Here is a 15,785-nt window from a genome sequence, read left to right on the forward strand (position 1 = left end):
ACTGGGGAGGCTGAGGCAGGAGAATTGCTTGAACCCAGGAAGCAGAGGTTGCAGTGAGTCGAGATCACGCCACTGCACTCCAGCCTGGGTGACAGAGTAAGACTGTCTCAAAAAAGAAAAAAAAAAAGTACACATACATAGTTGGGAACAGCAAGGCTCAGCCCACTTGACAAATAATAATTCCAAATGGCAAACTGATGGAGTGCCGAATGTGAGGTTTTAATGTATAGTTTAAGGCAAGTAGAACTCAAGGGCTAAAAATAAAAAAATGTTTTTTAAGTTTTGATAAATGTTTTAAACTTAAATTCTGATTTAGCTTAGACTGCATAAATCTTTAAGAAATTAGTTTAAAAAGCAGGCAAATGGTAACATCAGAATTATGATATTTGTAAGCTGAATGCCAGTGGCTCATGCCTGTAATCCCAGCACTTTGTGGGGCTGAGGCAGGTGGATCACTTAAGGTCAGGAGTTCAAGACTAGCCTGGGCAAGATGGCGAGGCATGTCTCTGTAAAAAGAAAAAAGGAAAAAAAAGAATTATGATGTCTGAGTTCAACTTGGAAAGTTACCTCAAAAAAAACAAAAAAAACCCAAAAAACAAACCAAAAAACCCTGTCATTTCAAAAACACTCCTGCCTATCACCAAAAACGAAACAGCTCCTGTTCCCCCAGGAGTTCCAAAATACATGGTACCCAGCAACTTCATTCTGCACTTGCTACAAAATCCGTTTCTTTGCTGAGAATTCTTAGCCATTGCTGGAGTGAATGTAGCTAAGAGTAGAACTAGGATTACTGTAATAGTTACTCTGTTGAAGTGATCTATAAAATGAGACGTGTTGAAGCGGGGAAGTGTTTGATTGATTGTCAGGTCTAGAGGAAAAGGATAGGAAAAGTCTCCGAGCTTTGAATTTCCTGATGTTTACATAGTACAAAGGTTTATTAGAAGAGGCTGACGAATGTCTAAAAGGCTCAGTTTCTTCTATTGTATTTTCAAATAGCAGAGAAATAGCTTTATTTTTACTACTCATAACAGTTTATTTTTACTTTGTACAAAATACAAAAATGCAAATCCAAGGAGTACAGACCAGTAGTGACAGGCACACTGCACAACAGCAACCTTGTCTAGCAAGACAGGAGTTTTTTAAATTTTATTTTAGTGAATACATGCATTATATAAAACAACAACAACAACAACAAAAACACAAAGAGGCTAGAGATTTCACCGTTTCTACCCCCAAAATAACGCTTGCTATCAAGACTTTGGAGGGGGATGGGGGAAAAGAATTTAAAAGGCAAATAATTTTTTTTTCATAAAAAGTAAAAGCTACCATAAAACATTTTTTTTCTGTCACACTGATTAAATTTCTTCTGAAAAGCCGCACATATAGACAAAACAAAACAAAAATTCCTGAACTGGACAAACAGCAAATACTCAACAGGGTTGTTAACCTAGGTAACAGTTCAGTAGTTTAAAGAATCTTTTAGACATTTGGAAGCCTTTCTATTCATTCCTCAGTACAGTGTTCCAGCCGTCCTGCTTGTTTTTTCCCTCCAATACCTCCCAGAACAGAAACACTTGCATCGAGTCTGTTCCTAAGAACTAGTTTTGAAAAAGAAGCGATGTACAAAAATATTTAACAGAACTATGAAAGATGCAGGAAAGGAGTCTTTCTTCGTAGCAAAGTAGTCGTTGCTTTGCATGGTTTCTTTTGTATACTCTTCAGGGTTTGTTTATCTGCCCCATGAATAACACAGCACCTACAGAATTAAAAGAAAACAATGCATGACTCTGTAAATTAATAATCCTTAAAATAAGATGGAAGGTATTCTATTTAAGGGAAGGGAAACAATCATGTTTGACCTCTTGCTCAGTAGTGTTGTCCAGTATAACTTTCTGCAGTGGTAGAGATGGTCTATATCTTTGTTGTCCAGCATGGTAGCCACTAGTCACATGTGGCCAGAGAGTGCTTAAAATGTGGCTAGTGTGACTTAGAGGTTGAATTTTAATTTTATTTTTTATTTCTTGAGACAGAGTCTTGCACTGTCACCCAGGCTGGAGTACAATGGCGCCATCTCGGCTCACTGCAATTTCCGCCTCCTGGGTTCAAGCAATTCTCCTGCCTCAGCCTCCCAAGTAGCTGGGATTACAGGCGCCCACCATCACTGCCAGCCAATTTTTTGTATTTCTAACAGAGATGGGGTTTTGCCATGTTGGCCAGGCTGGTCTCGAACTCCTGACCTCAGGTGATCCACCCGCCTTGGCCTCCCAAAGTGCTGGGATTACAGGCATAAGCCACCGCACCCGACCAGAAATTGAATTTTTAAAGTTAATGTTAAATAGCCACATGTGGCCAGAAGCTCCCTCATTGGCTGGCTCAGTTCTGGAGCATGCCAATTAGAACATCACAGATGCAATGAGATAAGAGAATAAGGAACTATCTCATATTACTGATTAAATAAAATAGTAAAAGCTAAAATATATTAGTGCCTACTCTTGTACCAACAAGAAGCCAACCTCTCTACAAAGATGAACTTATACTTCATAATTGTAATAAGCAGTCAGCACTACTGTTGTCCTCATTTTAAAGATGAGGCTTAAGGCCCGAGCCAAGTTTGAACCATGACTCACAGAGCAAAAATCTACTGTATTAACAATTCCCAAGGTATAACAATAGAGTGGGCTTACAAAGTGGTATGGTTTGGCTCTGTGTCTCCCCTCAAATCTTGCCTCGAATTGTTAATCCCATATATCAAGGGCAGGACCAGGTGGAGAAAACTGAATCACAGGAGCAGTTTCCCCCATACTGTTCTTGTGATAGTGAGTGAGTTCTCATGAGATCTGATGGTTTTATAAGGGGTTTCCCACTTCACTCGGCTCTCATTCTCTCCCCTGCTGCCCTGTGAAGTGATGCCTTCCACCGTAATTGTGAGTTTCCTGAGGCTTCCCTAGCCATGTGGAACTGTGAGTCAATTAAACCTCTTTTTCCTTGTAAATTACCCACTCTAGGGTATTTCTTCATAGCAGGGTGAGAACAGACTAATACACAAAAGTTGAAGTTATATAGCTTCTAGCAAAATTGAACTACCACATTTATATAAATATGGAAAAGTCAATAGATGTCAAAAGTGTTCCAAAGGGATGCTGAGCCTCTCTGTTAAAAACAACAATCCGCAAAACCTAAAATCCTGTCAGTGTGTAAAAGATTCCATCACATCTGTAAACGCAGCCTTTATTTTCCTATCTCTTTAACATGGGTGGTTATATTATTCAAAGTGTCTGCAACTATTGACATTAGGGAAATGGATTATGGGCACCACTGTTGGATATAATGAAGAGTGCAATATACCTTTTGAAATTCTAACAGAGAGGGCATGATGGAAGAGGAGAGTCACTTACCTGTAGGATTATGTCGGATGAAAAACAGAAAAGGTCTGTCTACTATAAACCAGGGAGGCGATGATCTTGCAATGAGAATTGCAGCTATGGGAAGAAAAGGAAAATGTGTTGTGCACATTACATGAGGCCATGTAAGCATAAGGCCAGCAAGTTAGCTAGCTTCATGGACCCTCAGAGGCTGGTGTCTGAAGACACACTTCATGCTTGTTCCATAGGCTGGCCATGTTACAACAGGCTCAATGGTCACCATTTACTAAGCCTACCTTGGGCCAGGCCCTTTACATTACTCTTTCATGTTTTCTACACAAGCACCATCTCTGATAAACATACTTACTCCTCATAGAGTTTTGATGAGAATTAAATGACATAATTAAATGACATAAGACATATTATAGCTCTTAGAACAGTGTTTGCCACTAAACACATCTAATGTATATTTATTGTTATTAGCTATTTTTTATTCACACCATCTGCTTTGCTGATAAAGCCCCCAGTCCTTTTTTTTTGGGATGGAGTTTCACTCTGTCACCCAGGCTGGAGTGCAATGGCGCGATCTTGGCTCACTGCAACCTTTGCCTCCCAGGTTCAAGTGATTCTCCTGCCTCAGCCTCCTGAGTAGCTGGGATTACAGGCGTGCACCACCACGCCTGGCTAATTTTTGTATTTTTAGTAGAGACAGGGTTTCACTATGTTGGTCATGCTGGTTTTGAACTCCTGACCTCAAGTGATCCACCTGCCTCAGCCTCCCAAAGTGCGGGGATTACAGGTGTAAGCCACCATGCCCGACCCCTGGTCTTGTTTAGCTTCTCTAAATCTTTTCTGTATATAAAGGCCCAGCCCAATTCTTAGCTTTTGTGTCTGTGCCTTCTCCTTTGGCACATTATTTAGGTTTCCTTTGCACTGGAATGTAGACCACTCATCCGGGACCTACTACCTTATACTGCTGTTCCACTCACCAGGTGTAGGCATCTGACTTGGAAAGCAAACTTCTTTAGCCTCATGGGTCTTGGCCATTCCTCGTCTGCCAGGCTTGTTTCCATTTAATAAGCCTGAACCAGGGCCTCAAGGGAGGGTAGGTGTGTGGCATTACTACCACATGCCTGTTGCAATAGCTCAGTCCTCTTGCTCAAACCCCATGAAGTATTGAACACTTGGGCTTGATGTTATAAAGGAAACACCTGCAGTTATGCTGGGGCAAGCCCTTTTACCCAGGGTTATTAAAAACAAATATTAAATAGCAGGTGTTATGGACTGAACTGTGTCTCCCCCCAAATTCATATGCTGAAGCCCCAAACCCCTAACGTGACTGTATTTGGAGATAATGCCTTTGAGGAGGTAATGAAGGTTAAGTAGGGTTCTATTCTAATAGGACCGTTGCCCTTATTTGAAGTGGGAGAGACACCAGGGATGTGTCACATGGAAAAAAGACCATGTGAGGACACAGGGAGGGGGCGACCTCCGGAGATCCAGAGATCTCAGGAGAAACAAACCTGCCAACACCAACACCTTGATCTTGAACTCCCAGCCTCCAGAAGTGTGAATTCTGTTGTTTAAACCACTCAGTCAACAGTATTTTGTCATGGCAGCCCAGGCAGACTAAGACAGGAGGACCTGGGCAGTTACACGGGGCCCTGCACTGGGTTTAATACCCTGCTGTTGCTATCTTGAAATTCTTATACATTTTGAACAAGGGGCTCCATATTTTCATTTGGCACAGAACCCCACAAACTATGTAGCTGGTCCTGGTAGTTACACTCAGCAACACTGGTCAATAACTTTTAGATGTTACTTAAAATTACCTAGAAAAGACAAAAAGCATCTTAAAATTTCCAACCCTCTTATTTCAGGGTCTTTGTTTTAAATGCTTCTTTAAAGGAATTTTAAAAATGTTTATTCGAGAAAAGCAATAACGCATCTATTGTGAGTATAACTGTTATGTTTCAATGACCAGCGATATTGGACCCAGCTGCAAATGTAGCTAAGATTTTCACTTTATGGGCTCACAGAGTTGGCCAAATCTATTCATCTATTTTCCTACGGATAATGAGGGGTGAAAAAACTGACTTACAATTGTTCTGTTTTCTCCTTCATTATGTAAACCACTGAGAAGGAAGCAGATGTGGATGTTCTAATTACCAAGGAAGGCTGTACAGCAATCCTGCCGCAATTCAACAGATGCTGGCGAATTCTTCGGTTTATCCTGGATAGACCTGATTGCCTATTTTCCTTTAAGTACTTGTTGTTTATTTTATGTTTAAATCTGAAGATTGGTCTTTTTTGCCAGTAAGAAGCCAGAATATGTTTTATCCTCCTGAGAGCAGGGGTCAGCAAACTATTTTCCTCAAGGCAAGTCTACCAGGACAAATCCTGTTTTTATAAATAAAGTTTTATTGGAACACAGCCACATCTGTTTACTTGTATTGTTGATTGCTGTTTTCATGCTACAGTGAAAGAGCTAAGAAGCTGTAATGGAGATGGTATGACACACAAATCTGAAATACATACTACCTGGCTCTTTATAGAAGTTTGCTGACTCCTGTCCTAGAGGAATTTCTCTCACTGAAATGCTTTTCTTTAATGAAACAGATTCTGAGCTTTGTGGTTACAGGTCTTCAGTCTGTCTGTACTCACTGCTGTCTCCTGAGGGTTAACCCACACACAGTGCCTGGCTGGAAAGAGGGTGCATTACATATTTGCTCAACCAATGAGTATACAGGAATGTGTTTGCTCCCCTGCTAGAGGAAGCCCTGCCACGTGACCCAGTGCTTACTTGTTGCTGCTGAAGCTTTGGTTCCATCTTCACTGACTTCAATTTTTGCTTTTTGCAAGATATGAGAAACATGGAGGTTTTCTGACCCTGTTTCCAGAAAATAAAACAGTATCAGCATTTGTTTGATAGGCAGGCCATTGGTTGGTTGGGGAAGTAACCTCAAAGCTCAAAGCCATGGCAAATTCCAATTTTTAAAGTGTCAGAAGACATGACCTCTGACAGTCCTGGTGTTGAAGGCTGCAGACAGCTGTTACTTGTGAATTTCAGTCCCTGCTAAGTGAACTGTGCTACTCACTTCTGGAGAAGGGCCCAGGCCCTCAAATGATTTAGTGCCTCTATCAATTCAATTCTGATCACTAGAATTGTTTTTTAAAAATGAAAAGAGCAGAGCTTTGAAAAGGAAGCCCGGTTTTCTGGAAGCAGCAAGGCAACAAGATTATTTTTCAGTTACAGAATGCAGATGCAGAAGGGATTTCAGACAGCATTTACAGATGGGGAAACTGAGGCCTAGAATGTTAAGTAATGTTCCCTGCAATCATACGGCTAGTTAGTGGCAGAGTAAGTCCTGGCTCTTCACAACAGCCACTCATCTCATGGGCATGCTAGTAAGAGAAGAGTGTCGAACAAGAGAAGAGTTTAGATTTTCCTGGAAGGGCCGATGTGTAAATGCAGTTGTGCCTCAGGGACATTCTGGTGAACTCACTTTACTTCTCAGCAAATTCTGACCATTCCAGCAACACCCACTGGGTGTAGCTTTCACAGAGAATGAAAAACTTAAGTTGATATTAGTCTGGATGGGACATAGATCTGGATGCAAAGGGAAAATGTGCTTTCTGTGTCATCTGCTTTTGAACTATCTGCACCAATGCCCAGCTCTAATAAGACCAAATTGTGACTGAGATGCACATTTATAGGGCCCAAATTACATGCAGTGTTAAAGAGGACTTTCCAGGAGAATTTGGGGCACCTGGTTCTTCCTGTGAACACCCCCCATTTAGTATTTCAGCTACCATGAACAACCTTGAAGGGAAAAGTGCAGATGAAAATGGTGCTTCTCAGTCTTTGCTGGGCTGAGGGACTGTGTTAAAATGGATTCTGGTTCAGTGGGTCTGGGTTACACCCAAGATTGTGCATTTCAAACAAGCTCCTGGGTGATGCTAATGCTGCTGGGCTGGAGGCCTGAGTTTGAGTCATGAGGGATGAACGGCTATCAGAATATCCATGGAGCTGCAGGTTCACCAGGGGAGTCATGTTTGTCCCCAGAACAGGTACTAGGTGTTTATTAGCATGCAACTGAAGCTGGTAATGAGCTAATTTCTTACCACTCAAAGTTATTTGCAAACCGGAGTGCAAATAATGTTCAAGCCATGGCTTTTCCTTGGAAAGATTGCTATGTTCTAAATTTAAAGAACAAAGGACTGACCATTCAAACATAACTCTAGAAAAAGGTACATATACTGCTGGCAAATGAAAAGCATGCCTTAATTGCTTTGGCAAAGGAAAGTTTTAATCAGATTCATTTGAATTTATATCATTTCACATTAATGAGCATGAAATGCCAAAATACATATCTGGGTACAGTGAATGACTGCAGTCTTGATTTTTTTTCAAGCAAAAGGAAAAAGTTGGCATTTGAAAACAGAGCGACAGCACCTAAGTCAGAGCCAATATTCATAAAAGCAATACATGAAATACTCCTTTAGGTAGTCACTGGGGCTTCCCATGAAATGTACGTGCAAAATGTGGGGATGCTGATTTAAATGAAGGTCAGGAGCAATGACTAGATAAAGAAAATGAGGTATGTACACATCATGGAATACTACTCAGTCATAAAAAGAATGAAATAATATCTTTTGCAGCAACTTGAATGGAGCTGGAGGCCATTATTCTAAATGAAGTAACTCAAGAATGGAAAACCAAATACTGTATGTTCTCGCTTATAAGTGGGAGATAAGCTACGGGTATGCAAAGGCATACAGAGTGCTATAATGGATTATGGAGACTCAGAAGGAGGAGGGTGAGTTGCTAAAAATCTATTAATACATATTGGGTACAATGTATACTACTCGGGGGAGGGGTGTACTAAAATCTCAGACTTCATCGCTATATAAACTGATCCATGTAGCCAAAAACCACTTGTATCCCAAAAACTATTGAAATAAAAAGATAAAAGAAAAAAATAAATAAATGAAGGTCAATAAATAAACGAAGGCCAATAGCATAATTTGACAATGTATCAAATGAAACCTTGTACAGTTTCAGGGCAACACATTCCTAATTCTGATCCTTTTTCTCTGCACAAATCAGTCTCAGTTTGTGACACTTTCTTCAAGTATACAAATACATTTTAAATTGAACATACTTGTTATTTTTGCAAAATTTGCCTTTGATGAATCAAACATGTCAGTAATGCCAAGAACTTTCAGCGGCTCCTTCAAATCTGTTTGTGCTACAGCTGTGAACCTAGCATGAAAGCAGAAATGGAGAAAAAAAATCATGAGGCTATAAATGCTACATGATAGAGTCGGTGCATGTTTACAAACTGATTCTTTTAAAGTTAATATCTGAATACCGATCTGAATTGCATCTTAAATTTGAATTCCAAATTTAAATACCAGATAAGTAAAGGACAACTCATCTCTCAAACACTTAGCTGGCAAAATGAGTCATACGTACTAACGGCAAGAATAGGCGCTCCCACCCTCAGGTGTAATGGGACCCCTGTTCCAATACTTACGAAGATCTACAAACATACTTTCTTTTATACTGACGTGGAGGTTGAGTGTTAACAAGTTCCTAGTACTCTGGAATATCTATTATTCTTCCCCATATCCAACTAAAGTTCTCCATATCCATCTTGGCTGCTCTAAGACCTGCCATCCTTATTGGGATTGGAGATGGTCAAAAGAGAGGAGAAACATTCCTGATAGTTCATCTTGGGATTCTTTTTTTTGAGACAGAGTCTTGCTCTGTGGCCCAGTCCAGAGGACAATGGTGCAATCTTGGCTCACTGCAACCTCTGCCTCCTGGGTTCAAGCAATTCTCCCGCCTCAGCCTCCCAAGTAGCTGGGATTACAAGCACCCACGACCATGCCTGGCTAATTTTTTATATTTTTAGTAGAGACGGGGTTTTTCCATGTTGGCCAGGCTAGTCTGGAACTCCTGACCTCATGATCCGCCCGCCTCGGCCTCCCAAAGTGTTGGGATTACAGGTGTGAGCCACCATGCCCAGCCCCTTTTGAGATTCTGAAAGTATTTTACTATTAAAACAGGAGCAAAGATTAGGCATAGGTGACATGGTATTATATTCGGGTATAATATAGGTTTCTTGAATATTTGTGACCTACCTGGCCTTGGGGATATATGGAGATATATATATACACACACACACACGTATATATATGTGTGTATATATATGTGTGTGTGTATATATATATATGTGTGTGTGTGTGTGTGTAAATGTCAGTTACTGTCATCAGAGGATGCTTTATCAGATTTGATCTCATCCTGTGGAAGAGCACTAAGGAGATGTGGGCAGACTCTCACCACAGATGGGCTATAATGGTAAAGAACCTGTTCTTCACCCATTGAGGCCTATGATGCCACCATCTTATTTACTTATTTATATCAAGCATTGCCTACTTGAAGGCTTATTTTACCAAAAAAAAAAAATCTTGAGAGAATTAGTAATACTTATTGTGAATGTCTTACTCTGATTACTTAACTCGGTGACCAAAGAATCAAAAGCTATTAGAACTCTCCACTACCACCAAGACCTGGGTTGTTAAAAGCTCTGGATGGTGGGAAGGCAGCAATGTTGAAAAGTTCATAGAAAGGGAAAAACATTCATTGCTTCTTCACAGTTCTGGACAAAGCATTCTCTGACCTGTTAGAACATGAAGATTCATACAGGATTTGGGGTTACTTTTCCCATGGCTTCAAGTCATAACAGCTCAAATTCCATCTTTGTCTTACTCTTAGGGCATAATAGAAAAACTGGCTGCCTTGGTCTTCATGAACTTCTAGTTAAATAAATAAATAACTAAAATGAAGCTCCTTATGAAAGCACATGGAGTTCTATTAAACCTCACTGTACTTTCATCCATACTATGATGACACACGTGTGTTTTCAGTCTTTTAAATACAATGAGATATGTCAAAAAGCCCCTGCAGTACCATGAACAGCTTATGCTCATGTGGAGGTTTAGAGACCAAGGTTGCCCTCTCTCCTTTCTTATGATCCATATCTTACCATACAGGAAGCACAGGCATTGAATAAAAGCGTTTAGAAAAGCACGGCCTCGTAATCCCACCATGAAATTTCTGCAGAACAGAACAGTCTTCATGATGTGCCATATTTTCGCCTCATGTTGTCTGGTGTCCGACATAACACCTGCTGATTGAATAATGCCACTGTTTTCTTTGAGGGGAAGGGGCCACTTACTTGGGCAGGATCACCTGCACCCTCTTGGGCACCATGATGCTCATCCAGCTGTCTATGGTCTTGGTGCTGATGTGTGGGATGATGGCAGACAGCGGAGTGGAGCTCTCAGTCGGCAGTGCAATCAGCATGCTGATGCTTTCCCCGTGGTAGGGCAGTTCAATGAAGTTGTACCATAAATCATTGGGGGCACTTGTCGACCCTAAAGAAATCAGAAGCAGGTTCAGTGTATCCTTGTTGACTTCTAGAAGCGGGATGAGTGCTTGCTGGTCACCGGGATAGCTTCAGAGAGCAACTCAGTTGGAGAACTTCCCTTTTCCACAAATAGCTTCCTTAGAAGGACAAAGATAAGGACAATTATTTCTTCCTTCCCCAGTGAAGAATTCTCCTTTCTTCAGTCTAGACAGAATGCCTTTGGGAATCACTGAAATCACTTTAATTCTGTTAAGGAGAATTTAACTAAATCACAAAGTGCTTAAAATTCAGTGCTTTGCAAGAAGTTGACCCTCACATGAATAAAAGAATACATTCAAGCTACCTTAGAATCATTCCTTTTTTTTTTTAAATAAACTGTATTGTGTATATTAAGGTACACAATATGACGTTATGGGATACATATAGATAGTAAAATAGTTACTATGAAAAAGCAAATTAACATATCCATTATCTCACATAATTACCCATTTTGCTGTTTTTGGGACAAGAGCGGCTAAAATTTACTCATTGAGCAGGAATCCCAACATGGTACAATTTTATTACCTCTAGTCCTCATTTTGGATAAGCCTACATGTGCATGTGAAGAGAGAGAGGGATACAGAGCATCCACAGGGCTCACTCTGTGCCAGGCCCATATCAACCCTTCAACAGGCTGAGGATCTATAGCACCTCGCGGGGTAGGCATAAGCAGTGCTATTTTGCAATTGAGAAAGCCACCTTTAGAGAAATGAAGTAACCTCCAAAGGATGCACGGCTAAGAAGTGAGTAGCCAGGAGAGTCTAATGCCAAGGATTGTCTTCCTCCTACTTCACCACCCTGCCCTATTCACTCTTCACCCATTCCAGTAATCACCACTGGAGTTTTAGATACTTTATGGTACTTCTACTTACTAATGAAAACCCAAGAATAATTTAAGCCGGCATTTCTCAAATGTTATTTGGAGAAGAGTCTACCTGCAAGATGCTCTATAGACAAAACAGATTCCACATCTTAGGGAGTCCAGCAAACAAGAAGAGAGAAAGCAAGTTTCTTGCACGATTTTCACTGATCTTTTCTTTGGAGATGACATGTGCCAATCACTGCCTTTGAGACAGGGAACTTCAATATGCCAGTTCTCCACAGAACAGGGTTGGGAGGGATGGACAGAGGGAGAGATGAAAAGAAAGATACCAAGAGAGGGAAAGAGAGTGTACTTGATGAACACTGAAATATCATAAAAATACTGAGGTTATTAGAATATATGGCACTACAAGATGACATTACAGTTTTTCCCTAAGGAAGAAACAATACAGAGAACTGGCGGAGGAACTGGGGCTCTCCTGGTCCTAGCACGCTGCATTTCCTGCAGGGCTGTTCAGTAACCCAGGTGCAGCCCGCCTCAGCTCCCATGTGCGTTGAACTCTCACCCGAGCCTGGCTTCTGTCTTGCGGCAACCTAAGAATGAAAGAGAGGATTCTTCGTCTTTACTCTTAGCCTGCATAACAAAATGGTCTCAGCAGAAACAGAAAAATCAATGGGAAAGTGAGAAAAAAATCACTTCCTAATGAGCTCTTTAATCCTTGAAGAAAACATTAAATCTCTATTCTGACGGAGCTAATTTTCAGAAACTGTGAAATTTGGGAAGTGGTTAATAAGTGATTGCTCCAGGGTATGAAATAAGGACCTGGAGGTGTTAACTGCTTCTAGAAATGTTTACGATTCTGTTAAGAAGGATTGAAGTAATGAATAATGAAAAGTTATGAGCTGGAACGTGTTCAAGAGAGGAGAGAGATCATCTAGCTTCACCAGTTAATCCATCCTTGGCTGGACCCATTATTAACTGATCAGTAATATTAATAACCATGAACCATTCTGCATCCAGTCACCTCTGCTTGATGACTGATTTCCCCCGATTCCTTCTGCTTCTGACCACAGAAGCTGATGACCAGTGGTAGCCAGGGTGCATCAGACATACGCATGCTTACCTTTATTTGGTGCCTTGAGGAGCTGGGAGATAAAATAACACCTTTTTTGTCTTTCTACCTGGTCACTCAAGTACTGCATCCTTTTATAGAGGACACGTGCCAAGGCCACGAGATCTGGGGTTATAAGACCTGTATTCAAATCCTGCACCTGTAGCACACTAGCTCTGAGACTGACAAGTTCCTTGACTCCAAGTCTTAGTTTCTTTATCTGTAAAAGCCTACAATAATAGCACCTACTTTACAGAGCTATGAAAATTCATTGAGACAACACATACAAAGTGCTCAGCATAAGCTGGCCCATAGCAAAAACTGCCGTCTTTTGATGTAAGAAGCTTTGTAAAATACCTCACTTCTTGCAATGTGAGGTCCCTGCTCACAGTCTAAACACAAAATCGGCCCACCCAGGTAAACTACATGGAATATTACGTAGCTGATAAAAGCACAACTCCCAAGCAGAATGAATCAAGTAAGGAAGGGGACTTGGGAGCCTTGTGTCAGAGCATGGAGCCTCTCATCATCCCAGAACTTTTCCCTTTAAAATCCCCTACCCGATGCTCTCTATTCTTTAACCTCTGGAAGGCAGACTGAGTATTCTTTAACAAAGGTCATTTCTGCAGTGTATAAAAACGTAAGTATAATAGGTTGATTCATTCTGAAAAGGAGCGGAGGTGAAAAAGAGAAAATAAGGATTTTCTCTTAGATGAATGGTGGTCAACAAAACTTCTAATGGGAGATAATAAGTGAAGAATCAAGCGTTAAAAATGTGGAGGAGATTTAGAACTTTCTCTAAGTGGTGTTTTGGGTGACCCAGTTTTTCCAGAAAGCCCCTGAAAGTAATCTGATTTCCACTTTAAGTGCTACTAGGGAAGACGTAACTAGGCTCACTGAAATGTTAAGAGCTCACGCTGTAAAATCAAAGAGGGTATCTTAAATATTTAATATCAGGAAACCTTTATAGATGAAAGTCCCTCTAATTACCTTCTACTACAGGTAAATATGGATTTCCTGAGAACTTAAGAAACTTTTTAGACTGTACTTTAGTAGAAATTGAAATGGATATTTTGGAAAAACAACAGCAAAATGCTCCATCGTGTGCAATACTCTACATTCTCGGCTGGAGTCCAAAGGGAGTTCTGGGACAGTAGCTGGGGAAGGAGGGGTGGCGTAAGTAACTGGGTGAGTATTGGTGCCATTTGCTGCTAAGGAACGATGGGTTGAGAACTAAATGGGCAAGGGCAATACATGTATTTATTTATTGAGACAGGGTCTTTCTCTGTTCCCCAGGCTGGAAAGCAGTGATGTGATCAGGGCTCACTGCATCTCAACATCCTGGGCTCAAGTGAACCCCCGACCTCAGACTCCCGAACAGCTGGGACCACAGGTGAGCACCACCTTGCCTGGCTAATTTTTAAACATTTTTTTGTAGAGACAGGGTCTCGCTATGTTGCCGAGGATCATCTTGAACTCCCAGGCTCAAGCCATCCTCCTGCCTCAGCTTCCCAAAGTGCTGGAATTACAGCTGTGTGCCATGGTGCCTTGGCATAAATGAGTTTCATCTATGCAACTAGAATTTAGTAGGCAACCAAGTTAAGACGTAATGTGAACAGACAGGTATGAGTTAGAAACTCAGGAGAAAAGAAGATGGAAATATAAATTTGTTATTCTTCGTGGTTTTTTTTCTAAAATAAAGTCTCAAATGTCTAAATTCATAACCATAAAACATTTGTAACAACTATGACTTGGAGATTCCTATTCCATTCCTATTCCTATCCCAGGAAATTACCTTTAGAAATTTACTGATGCAAATATTGAAAAATCTATGTACAAGAATACTCATTGCAGTGTTATTATAGGAAAAAAGCAGATGGCTTTCCATAGGATAGCATGATACATTTGTATTATGGAATATTATGTGGCTGATAAAAGAATCAAGTAAATCCTTATGAATTGGCACAAAAAGTTGTCCACTCTCTAATGAAAGCAGATTATAGAACAGAAACTACAGTACAATCCTATGTATGTAAAAAGTTTCATAGATATATTTTACATATACCTAGAAAGGTTCTCAAATGACAAACTTGATACTTAATAGGGAATTTTATCCTAGGAAATAGGATTTTAGGGGAACTTTTGCTTTCTGCCATATATATTGTACATGGAGGTATACTGAGGATTTTGCAATGAGCATGAAATATAAATCTACTAAAAATGATTTTAAGGCTTCTCTTTTTCTTAATAGAAAAGTTTCTACCCTTGAAGTACTTCTACTTTATGGGGCATAAATCAGAAGGGTTTTCTTCTCTTCTAGTTTTCACTCTCCTTTTGTTATCAAGCAAATATTCTCAGAGCTCTTAATGATATCTTAGGGAAAACAATCAAGAAGGCAGATAAACTGAATGACAATGTTTTGGCAAAGTGACCCAGAATAGTGAGGCGTGGCTGAGGCCCAGGAAGCATCCGACAGGTGGCACCCTGGGCCCTGTGAGTTTGGACACAGCAGCTCGAGCTGGGCCACTCCTGCAGGTCAGAGTGAGGAAACAGGCAGAAAATGACAGACAGTCTGTGGAAATGGAAACAAACAGCCACTTGGGGACACCACAAATGGCGGTACTTTCTTCACAGCCCTATCAAGACAATCCTTCCCTATCTTATCATGATTAAGCTGGGTTTTGGCCAAGGCAAGAAAACAGGGAACTTATGACACTCTCATGCCCTGCTGCATGGCCCAGAACAGAGTCGCATCCAGTTCCAGGTTCCTCAGTGAAACCTGATGACAGGCATGGAAAGGAGGGTGAGAAGGGTGAGCTAAGCTGTTCGCCGTGTTTACTTGTGAGGGAATGAGAACAGGAGTGAGCAGCGGACTTTCTTTTTCTGGTCCGAATTAGGTACAGATCAGTCAGGGTGGAGAGTAAACAGGTAAGACATCAAATTGGGCCATTTAAGCAGAATTTGATGAAGGACCAGTTGTAAAGCATAGACAGGATACAGAGAAACATGAT

At 40.8% G+C, this 15,785-nt stretch overlaps 1 protein-coding gene across 2 annotated transcripts in view; it reads right to left on the reverse strand.

Moving 5' to 3' along the window:
- Nucleotides 1-1,008: 1,008 nt before the first annotated feature.
- Nucleotides 1,009-15,785, reverse strand: part of SERPINE2 (serpin family E member 2) — a 63,943-nt gene continuing 49,166 nt past the window's right edge. For both annotated transcript variants that reach the window (XM_004033283.5, XM_004033284.5), the window contains exons 5-9: nt 10,610-10,808; nt 8,528-8,628; nt 6,166-6,252; nt 3,396-3,479; nt 1,009-1,756 (exon numbers count right to left, since the gene is read on the reverse strand). In XM_004033283.5, the coding sequence (XP_004033331.1) occupies nt 1,719-1,756; nt 3,396-3,479; nt 6,166-6,252; nt 8,528-8,628; nt 10,610-10,808 (509 nt within the window). In that variant the 3' untranslated portion in view covers nt 1,009-1,718. The remainder of the gene's footprint in view (nt 1,757-3,395; nt 3,480-6,165; nt 6,253-8,527; nt 8,629-10,609; nt 10,809-15,785) is intronic.

Source organism: Gorilla gorilla, chromosome 11 (assembly GCF_029281585.2).
Source record: "Gorilla gorilla gorilla isolate KB3781 chromosome 11, NHGRI_mGorGor1-v2.1_pri, whole genome shotgun sequence".
Classification (NCBI taxonomy): Eukaryota; Metazoa; Chordata; class Mammalia; order Primates; family Hominidae; genus Gorilla; species Gorilla gorilla.